At 40.4% G+C, this 10,849-nt stretch overlaps 1 protein-coding gene across 1 annotated transcript; it reads right to left on the bottom strand.

Annotated features, from left to right (window-relative positions):
• Positions 1–251: 251 nt before the first annotated feature.
• LOC147795071 (uncharacterized) lies at positions 252–10,598 on the bottom strand (the record flags this gene model as incomplete). Its single annotated transcript, XM_087132283.1, has 16 exons — positions 10,327–10,598; positions 8,667–8,845; positions 7,985–8,107; positions 7,294–7,638; positions 6,229–6,369; positions 5,711–5,789; positions 5,028–5,173; positions 4,412–4,579; positions 3,817–3,957; positions 3,119–3,336; positions 2,646–2,870; positions 1,933–2,007; positions 1,513–1,675; positions 1,200–1,298; positions 618–784; positions 252–393 (listed from the first exon to the last, which is right to left on the bottom strand). Coding segments are annotated over exons 2-16 (2,395 nt in total), but the record flags the coding sequence as incomplete, so codon positions are not given.
• Between the last annotated feature and the right edge of the window lie 251 nt (positions 10,599–10,849).

A 10,849-nucleotide genomic window follows, 5' to 3' on the forward strand; every position in this document is an offset into this window, starting at 1 on the left:
TCTGGAACACATCAAGAAAATGAAATCATATTTCCTGAACAGGACACAAATGTATATAAACAACATCCGATATCCATTTTTTCTGTACTTTAAGAGTACTGCCAAGAGCAAGTGTTCTATCAATCTGTATGCATTGCACTAATCAGACCCAAAACCCCCGCTTTGTTCTGAGGGACTGTGCGAAACCTCATTCACTGAAATTGTTGTTAATCCTTCCTGATCTTTGTGGATCTAAATCTGGCCATGCTTACCGATAAACAGTTTAAAGAGTTGAAGGTCAGTTTCATCGAAACAGCTACTTCTATCATTCATGGCATCCTTCATCCTGTGCAGATATTCAAAAGCATCCACAGTTCGCACCTGCTTGTTGATTACCAGAGATTTATTGTACTCCTGTCGATAACCACAACATTAAAATCACACAAATCTTTCTCCACAAACTTTACTACACCACTCTTTTATATGGAGACTAAGTTTATCAAAAGGTATCCACCACTGCATGGAATGAAAAGAATATTTCTACTTCCCAAAATTTATCCTTAAGTGCCATCTGCTTGTTCCATATTTCCCTACTCAATTCATTATACTTTCATAAATTAGAGAACACTCTCCCATACCATTAAATGAGTAATACAGGTTTGCAGCATGCGGTAGACAGCGTCCTGCCCGTTCTTGATGAATATTTGTGCACTGCGCTTCATTCGGTCACACCACTGACGATATGCCTGGCTACCTCGCTGGCTGGGGATGCACGCAGACCTGATGAATGTTTGGACTTCCAGACCTATAGGAAAACGTACGTACACTTGATTCCTAAAACAAACATTCTTGGCTAATACTTTTTTTTTTAGATCGATCAAATGAAATGCTCATTGTCAGCTTCCATGTGGTGATACGACAATTTTCTCAATTCTGGCGAGAGAGATTTACTTTTTAATCCTAAATTACAACAGCCGCAGACTAACCTTATGTAATTAGTTTTTGTGTTGTTAAGTAATGGATAGTCAAGGAACCAAGAGTTATCGTAATTTCATTAGACTCATGGTGACATAATCAAAATTCACCAAGAACTTTAGACCAGTCGTAAATTGGCACAGAGGAAGAAAACAGAACCATGACCTTGCTATATCAATACGTAGTCAGTCATTTAGAAACAGTCTAGGAACATTTTCCATACCATTTAACCCCATCCAACTTACTTGGAGATTCATTAAGCATCTTTTCAATTTTCTCCATGATCTGGTTAATCTTTTCAGCAAATGGATCCTTCTCTCTGCATTTTATTTCAATGGGCTCGACTGCCAATGAAAAGAAAACTAGAATCAGTGATTTTGTCACTCGTTTATCAGGTTGTCAATACTGCTGTCGCCTGCAATTTGATGACACGTTAATCTGCATGTATGAAGTGCTACAGACATGCTTCAAAAAAACTCACAATTAAACTTTCCATCAAAGTTTTTCCCAATCATTCTGATTCACTTTAAATTCTGCATATTTTTACTGCTTACTGACCTTCTTGAGGGATGTTGACCCGCAATTCTAACACTGCTACATTTCTGATAACCATGGAGATGCACTCAGCACCCATATTGGCACAAATCTGGACGGCGTGATTGTCAGCATCATCCTGCGTCTTGGCTTTGCCAGTCCCCAGGCTGGCTGTCATACCAATGATCTGCAAGACCCCATGAAAGTGATGTACAGCATCAGTCAATGATCTTTTCTCAAGGTCAATTGTGTGAACGGTCAAAGAGATCACGGTTACCACTACTGATGAATCATTTATAATGTAAAGCAGCAATCCTAGCTGTCAGGTTTACACTGAAAAAGTTGTACTTCAGCGAGGACAATAAGATGAAAGCTCCAGTGCAGTGTTGAATATTCTTACTTCAGCCTCAGAGAGATCACTTTTAGATCTTAATGTGACCTTACCTGTGGTAAGTTTGTCTTGCCTTGCCGTTTTTCATCTAGGTAGCGCGCCATAATTGTATTGTAGGCATGACCTTTCTGCAACCATATGAAAGTCAATCATTGGGTAATAAATAAATGGTACTCCTCTAAAGAAATTTGACAGTTGTTTATGTTATGAGAACAGAGGGAACCAGCCAATGGAAAAGAATCTAACCTATTAATTGCACCACTCTCCCTGGAAAAAATGTTGGGTTTTTTCAGAATAATACGGCCGTTTCACAATAGTGCACCACCAAAATTTTGCAACGCATTGGCCAATCACAATGCGCGAAAGTTGTTGACCCAAAGCGTGTTTAGAAAAAGTTGACAAATTTCGAGCGTTCTGATTGGCCAACGTGTTGCAAACTCTTGGAGGTGCCCTATTGTGAAACGGTCCTATTGCAGTTAAGGCTTCCAGGAACAGAAGTAAACCTACCACTCAGTCATTTATCTTTAGAAAACAGCACACACGGCATGCTGTCGACCCAAGTTTGATTGAAACAATGTATCTTTAAAGACTCAATGACTCATTATTGCAACAGAAAACCTTTGATATCAAAAAGTGTCCATCTTGAGTTTTCTTAAAACTGTCATGACTGGAAAAGAGAAAAAGTAGACTCACTGACACAATCAAGTACAACTCAACAGTTTGAGTGTTTTTCACTGTAGTAAGACTCAAGCTAAAAAACCCTTACTTGGCAGAGATGGCACTCGTCAAACACCAGCAGAGAGAATTCTTCCAGGGAAATTTCCTTCACGGCATTTTCTAACAACTGCGCCGTCAGCACGATGACGTTCCTGCTGGCTACCTCTTCCTTCAAGGACAACTCTGAAGCCCCATGGATTCCAATGACGGAGAAAAAGCTTGTGGGCTCAAGAACCTCCTTCAGTTTTTCTTGCTGCTGGCCGACTAGATTGACCTGCGAAAAAATTTTAAAAAAATGGAATATTTAAAAAAATCTGCAACTCACACCAGAAAATATATGCACTAGCTAAACATCCCTATAGTCCACGATGAAACCAAATTTTCCAACATTTAAGAGTGTGGCTCAATTACTACAAAGACTGTATAAAGCTGAATTTAATTATGTTCTAAACTTATCTGTAGTAAATAAAAATACAGAAGCTTTTCAGTGACAAATCTTTATAAATAGAACCTTCCACTTACAGTGTTGACGAGAAACAGGGCACGTCTTTTGTTTACAGGTTTTGGTAGGTTAGCAATAAAGTGATCATGGATGATGTATGCTGCCACATGAGTCTTGCCAGATCCCGTAGGGGCTACCAGGACAGTGTTCTTCCCTGCCACGGCATTTTCAGCAAGCTCCAGTTGGTCTTCATATAAGTTTGGTCTCTTTATCTCGATACCTTCCATGCTTGATTTTCCTGAAGAAAGTACAATATTGTTATATTCTCACTTGATCTTTTTGTACAATTTGGTTACACTATATCATAAGCATTCATCTTCAAGAACTGTAGCGAGTGGTCATCTGAAACAACTGCAGGAGATGACTTGGGAGTTTTATGAGTTGATCAAGTGGTAGACTTTACAAGTGGACGAGGGCTAACAAATGATTCAGTCACTGAATTTGTTACATCAGAGTAAGGGGATTCAGAGTAAGACAGAACTAAAAGAAAGATTGCCTCTTGTGTAAATACAATAAGAATGAATGATGACGGACAATTCAGGATATTTTTGTATCTCCTTACTTCATCTGCTGTTGGTAGAGTTAAACTTCATCAAGGTAGAAATACTTGATTGTTTATATATCTTTTAATAATGCACTCCTTGACAATCATAATGCCATACAAGTCTCTTCAACCTTCTCTGCATACAGAAGAGGCTATTATACAAAACGATTTTACCCATGCCTGGTGGTGTGTCATCAACATTGCTCACTGGTGTTCTGTACACATCACGTACGTCCTCGTGCCTGGGTACCTTGGCGTGGTCAGGCTCATCATCTCCTCTACACCGGTCATCTTGCTGTAAATCTGCTTCTCCATCTGAACACATCGGATAAAAGGACTCTGACCATGAGAACGATGTCCATACAAATCACCCTTTTGGATATCGAAGGTGAGCCAATTTAAATCGGTAAAATCATGCAAGTTGGGGACATCTTATCACTTGCCTCAAAATCCTATGTGAAAGATTTAATATGGCTATAACATTTCTGAGGGAAAATCCCCAAATTGGAAGTGGGTTTTAAGATTTTGACTTATTATGAATGAAAGACTTTTAGCACAAACTGCAACATTACAAGGAAAAAAAGAAGAAACTGTAAAAATGAAGAGATTTTCAAATGAGGCTTTCACCATTTCCTGGCATTGTGCCTGCATTAAAAACATCAATTAAAAGTGGCCTATAATATGACACTTAAAAAAATTCAAGATCTTGAACAGTGCACGAACATGGTCGGTGCACAAAATGTAAAAAGCAAAACTTGGTCATTCTTGCCTGGCATCTGATCTGGTCTGCATCTCTGCTCTCCTATATTCATGGTGTTCCTTTCGCCACCAACCATTGCTTTGACATTTTGGCTGTTGACGATGTTCACTTTGTTATTGGTGGTGTTGTTATAGATGTTCTGGACGTTCTGTTGTATGACCGTATTATTGTACACTGCTACGAATTAGAGAAAAGAACCGGATGCAAATGAGTGAATCAGCAATTAATGTAAAAAACACACCCGTTTTTAGAGTAAGAGACAAGATACATGAAGTACACGGAAAATAAACATTGTGCCAACTTCGTCCAAAATTAATCATTCATATACTTTCTCTGCATCGCAATTCAAGCATTTATAACTGAACTCTTTTCCAGTGAGGTATAAAGACATATCTCCATCCCCGACCTGATGCACCCCCTTATCAACAAATGAGAGATATGTTGGTGTGAATCCTTACATCTGGGTGCCCGGCACAGGTGTTGAGACCACACAATCTAACGTATGTTCGTCACATGGACCTATGCGTCCAACACTGAAACCCGAGCACGAGGTGAGTTTCCACCAAGAGGACCATCACTGCAATGTTACAGAGTGGATTACTTCTCATCGGACATAATTGCTTACCTGGCCCGAAATTTGGTCTACCTCTATTTCTCTTGAACAAGATCATTTTTTCTTGATATGTTCTTCGTCTCTTAGGGCTTCTGGAGGATTCTCGAGAAGAAGCTGGCCTTGACCGTTTCTCTGAGCGTGACCGTGTCCGGGAGGTTCTACAATGCAAGGATCAAGTCAAATTTAATATTTATGACAAAACCTCAGAACAAAGTACCTCACTTTGCCTTTTTTCATGACATGCCATTACCTGGCAATGTAGTCCCTAATCAAATCTTCACAAGAGTCAACAAGTCCTCACACGTCCATTACAACTCTTTCGATTTCAAGTCATCTTAAGCTTTGCGGTGAACCACGACAAAGGCATGTCTATGTCACTATTCAGTTCCTCCTTATAATTTGTGCCGGGCCTTCGGCTCTGACGTGCATTTGATTTGCCGAAACTTATGCTAGAGTTGTGATGAAGACTTGAGATGAACCTGAATTCAGCTCTGTGATGATACAACAGCATGCAGCGCTACCACAAGTAACATCAGTTACACTATTTTGCTCAACACCAACCACATCCAGACTCCATCATGTGTTTGTATTTTCATTCTAATTTTTCAGACACTTGTCATAGTCTTAACACCAGAATAAACATCACACCGTTAAGTATATTGCTACTTGCGGAGAGCATGGTTGGAGAAGCTTACGATGTAGGCGGTCCCATTGATTGCGAGCGTCTCTCTGGTTGCTGATGACTAGGGTATTGCATTCCGCTCATACCTTCTCCTTAAAGCACACAAAAAGAGATGGTAAACATACTGGGCGATTCCATGGTAACAGAAAGATGATTTGGACATAGTTTGACCCCCCTTACACGTTGTGAATTGTGAATATAAACAAATAAAGAAAGGACCACTGAACTAATACTTGTAGCACCAAGTGCACTTAAAAAAGAAAAATTATTTTGCTAATTATGAATGTTAATGTGCTTGGTAAGGCAATGATGCTATCTATTTGTTTAGCACCATTCCGTAATTACTCTGGAGTTGTCCTGTCCATAGCTTGCAAGAGTCTTGCAACCAGACAGACTTGGTGATGTCTTCGTTCAGATCAATAATCAGGTTACTTCCTTAAATGGTTTGCCAAGTACAATCATTTGTGTCATGGTCATTTAGTTAGTGACGATGACAATGACAGTGATGTAAGTCAGATCACCATATATTACCTGACACTCTCTGTTCCATTGGTCTATGCCTGTCTGGACACCGATAATCCTCCAAGCTCAAAGCAGCAAGGCCAAGACTGGTCTCTTCACTGAATTTAGCTTCAGTCGTGGCTCGCAATGCTTGTGTCTCCATTGCATTTTCTACCAAAGAGGCAAAGCAATCCAAGAAAAAGTGTGACTTTTCTGACAAGACAGTTTGATTCTTAACCCTTGCAGCATCCCAGAAACTTGAAAAAGTGACAGTACTAAAAACGTTCTGAGCAAAATTGATATTTCCAAAATTTCTTGGTAATTTTCTTTGTCGAGTTATAGGAAAAGTGTAGCAGATTAAAATTAGGAAATGAGATAATCAAAGGTTGCCTGTAAGTCATTTAACCACTTGCTGCCAGGAAACCCTGCGTCAAGCACCATGGGTTTATATGCAGAGCCGGGCTGCCCAAAATTAGACAAAAGAGCTGGTGCGTGTAACAAAAGATAGTACTTGGAACAAAAAACCCTGCTGCTGGGAATTGCCATAATTTTTGGGCTTGCATTTTTTGAAGGTAATCAGTCACTGTTTTTAAACAGGATGTACCACTGTTTTGGGCATAGTGTGCCCACGGATAAGGGTCCCATTGATGAGCAACACAGCACCGCTGCACGCTAATCCAGTGCGTTTGAAAAGACAGCACTCGCATTCCCTGGGAACAAAGGAATTACACAACACCTCACAATTTTGGGCTCTCTTTACAGGGTGGCAGGCCTCGCTGAAATACTCAGGAGTCAATGGAGGTTTCCTGTCAGTTAGAGTAGCCACCAAACAGTCATTCATGTGGGTGTAAACCATTTTTAAAAGCACCCAGCAGCAAGTGGTTAAATGTTTATTTCTGAATTTACAAAGCCAGCCATCTACTGTTTCGGCAGTTTGTTTTATTATCAAACCAGCTGCCACAACCCAAAAACAAAGATTCTGGACTTGAGTTCCATCCCCCTAACCAGGTCTTTTTCAGTCCTCAAACTTTGTTCTTCATGCTGTGCACTAATGCTGTAAAATATCTCTGCAGAAGACACCATAAGAAAAAATACCTTCTTCATTTTGAAAGTCCACTCGCATTTGCCTTGCGACGTTTCCTTGGCCAGTGTTTTCCAACGCAGTCAGGAATTCATTAAACCACTCTGGAGCAAGCGTTCTTAGTGTCAGATGAAGCAATGCACACCTTGCAAGATCAAGGTGCCCATTGGCATACGTAGCCATAATACGCTCTCTATCATCAATGTGAATGTATGTGAGGTGCGGAATCATGCCAGAAGGATCGATATCCTGTGCGAGTCTTTGATAATGCTTCTTTATCAGTCCACGCTCTCTGTCGTATTGGGGGATGTTGCGGACTCCCTCGATGTGGTCAGCCAGTAGCCTGTTGGTATCGCCGTCTGGAAAGTAATAGGAAAAATCACAATATGGCTCTAAAACCAGACAGATGTTGACATCAGTGAAAGCATATGAGAGTATTCAGATTGAAGAACAAAGAACCAGTTTTTATGAGACGCAAATATTTATTTATGTCAGCAATTAAGTTTGTCCAGGGATTTTCCTGTGCCAATTACACAGAGGATATCAATATCTGTATCCAAGGTAGTGAATGAAAAACTCATCCCCATATGCTAGAGTAACATTTTAGTCTCAATAAATAATGTCTATATTCAACATGTGCGGATAGTCCAAGTAACAACTATGTGCGATTTTGAGTGTGTATGATCCCTGGTGTTAGATTTCTACCTGATTGCTTCAAAGCTGAAATGAACTGTGACACAACATCTGATGGATTAAACCAAATTATCCTCAATAAAAACCGGATCCTGTCCTCTCTTGATTCTTTCCTTAAGATGCTTTCTTGCTCGTCTGTGGAAATAAAAACAGGAGAACGATCATTACGATAGAACCAAAGAACGAATCAGTTGCACAATAAATATGGTACATTTACGAATGGAAAGATTTCAGATCGCACCAGCAGCAACTGGAAACAAGTCTACATGCTTCACAATTTCAAGACGTAAGACTTTCTGTTTGCATCACTGTATAATTCATTTGATTAGTAGTGATCTAACTGTGGACTGGTAAACTTGTTAACCAGCAATTTTTAAGCAGTCTTTGATGACTATCTGCAAGTGTAAAGCTGGGGCATAAGTTCAGTCATTCAAGGAATTAACCACTTGCAGACGATATCATGTTTGACAGAAAATATCCATTTTTGAAGAATACAATGTCTGATAGACATACAGGCCAAACACCATGAATCCTGAATTACAAGAGTCATTTGAAACTATAGTTGTGCAACAGTGCTTGATGACAAGTTCTTACTTTTTCAACAAAATAAAGCATGCCCACAGAGTGATACATGTATATTTGCTACCACACAGGCTTGGGTTCAGCAACCAAGTTCAACACAAAGTCTACCTACCAACTGAAATGAGACATGATTGCACCAGTGCACCCAGGAAACCAGAGTCTATTGATAGGTGGTTCAGAAGCGGAGCCCTGAAGACAACAGTTAGGAGGCCATTATTGGCTGATGATGGATCTCCAGATCCCTTGAACTTCTGTTGATTCAGAGCCGCCATCATGCATTAGAAAAGTGTCCTTCAAAAACCAAAAGTGATTCCTTCAACTAATAAACTCTGCAGCTCAGGATGTGGAGGTATGACTCAAACCAAACAAAAAAATCATCACGTCAAAGTATCCATTGGCAGATCCTAGGAGGGGGCAAGGGTCTGGGATCAAGAATGCCCCCAAAGGGTCCATTTGTTGTATTTGAGATATAGTGATTGGAGATTTTTTGGAACAATTTCACTTCCTATCTTTCCCCAAGAGTGTAAAAAGTCCCGGAATTTAGTCTCACCCGTAAGAAAGAGGCAGGAAGGTAATCAGCCTACATAATGAAATTCTAAACTTAAATTAGACACGACATAAAAACTGCCTTCCCCAAAATTAAAAACAACAACGAAAATTAATTCTGAATCTGCTCTTGGAAGCAGCATAGGCTATATCCGAATCTCTTGTCTAAAGCTAGGTCTAGGTCTTCCCTCCATTGGACAATAGACCTTGCCGTAGTTCAGGAAGCCCGTTTCGGACACAGCCATAAACTCACTTTGCTTTCATTCTTGAGGTCGGAGATTGTTCCATTATTGCACTTGACGTCTGGGGAAAGGGACAACTCTCCATTCACTTTCTCCAGGGATTCGTATGTTTTCTTTTGTTTGGCAACAATATGATAAAAATTACTGAAACCTTTTCAGTACAGAGTGGGAGATGTTTATAGCGCATAAATAGTGAATTTTCAGACACGTTTGATGTAAAGGTCAAGAGTTTAGTCAATAATTCAGATTTTTCCCCCTAGACCGCAACACTATTTTTGCCCCTTTCAGTTTTGAGTGTGAAATATGGAATAGCCATCAACTGACCAATCAGAGAGAGAATCAAGAATCAGTGACATCATCCTGACCTCTAGAATGGAGTAATCAGGCTCTGTCCAACCTGGTCCGAGTAACTTGGACGGGATCGCCCGACCATGTCCAATGTTAAAACAGGTGATCTGTAGAGTCCGAGTTACTCGGATTATATCCTAGAGTCAGGAATTTATTCCATATGAACTTCATGGCATTATTACCTTGGCCTAAATTTCTGAAGGCCATAAGATTTTTATTAGCATACAATCTTCTGCTCTTTGTGCATCGGGATCCATCAGCTTCCACCTTAGCTTAGGCCGTGTCCAAAACGGGCTTCCAGAGCTACAGCTAGGTCTATTGTCTACCCATCTCCACGCATTTCCAATGGAGCGAAGACCTAGACCTAGCTCTAGACAAGAGATTCCGATGCAGCCTAAGTTTCAACTTCAAGCTAGACCGAAAAGTATTGATAACGGATAGTTACAAGGCATAAGCCTAAATCTGTTTCCTCGTGCTAATTTCTTGGAGAGTTTGATACACGGACATCATTTGACACCCTGTGCAAAATTAAAACCCAATGTTGCCAAAAAAGAATGGTCTAAAAAAAAGGCTTAGACAGTGTCAGTGTTGAGATCTGGCACATACCACGAACGGAAGTTTACACTGGATACGTACCTGACAATCGTGAATTATTCTTGTTTGAACCCGGAGCGGTCATGGCGGCATGGTGCCCGATACGTAGGCGGCTTTTTAGGACGTTAGGTCCCGTCCATCCGCCCGTAATATCATATCGAAATGATGTCAACCAGCAAACTTTCTGCGACAATGGTGTTTTGAAGGTACTGCAACAATGCAATCCAAGAGATGACCATCGGCAGTGCGTATCACTTTTTTTCATGAAATAACACAGGCACATTATTCCATAGCGCGCAAGCCTTCGCACGTACGGGAACGGTGAGCTGCACTGTGCGATGAGAAATCGCGGGGATTCCCCCAATGTGCAATCATATAGGCGCGCGCAAACAAGCGAAAGTAACAGCGCCACCATAATATTTCTTCAAGCTTTACGTCGAGACCGTATGATTACAGATTGTCTTCTTGGTCATTCAAAACAGTGCAACTTTACAAGGCAACTTGTTCAATTTTATGACAACTTTTTGTATGATCTACACTCTAAACAGGCTCTCGTGGGGGCACT

The sequence above is a fragment of the Acanthaster planci genome, unplaced genomic scaffold, assembly GCF_054643075.1.
Source record: "Acanthaster planci isolate LZ-2023a unplaced genomic scaffold, COTS_SCS Contig183, whole genome shotgun sequence".
Taxonomy (NCBI): Eukaryota; Metazoa; Echinodermata; class Asteroidea; order Valvatida; family Acanthasteridae; genus Acanthaster; species Acanthaster planci.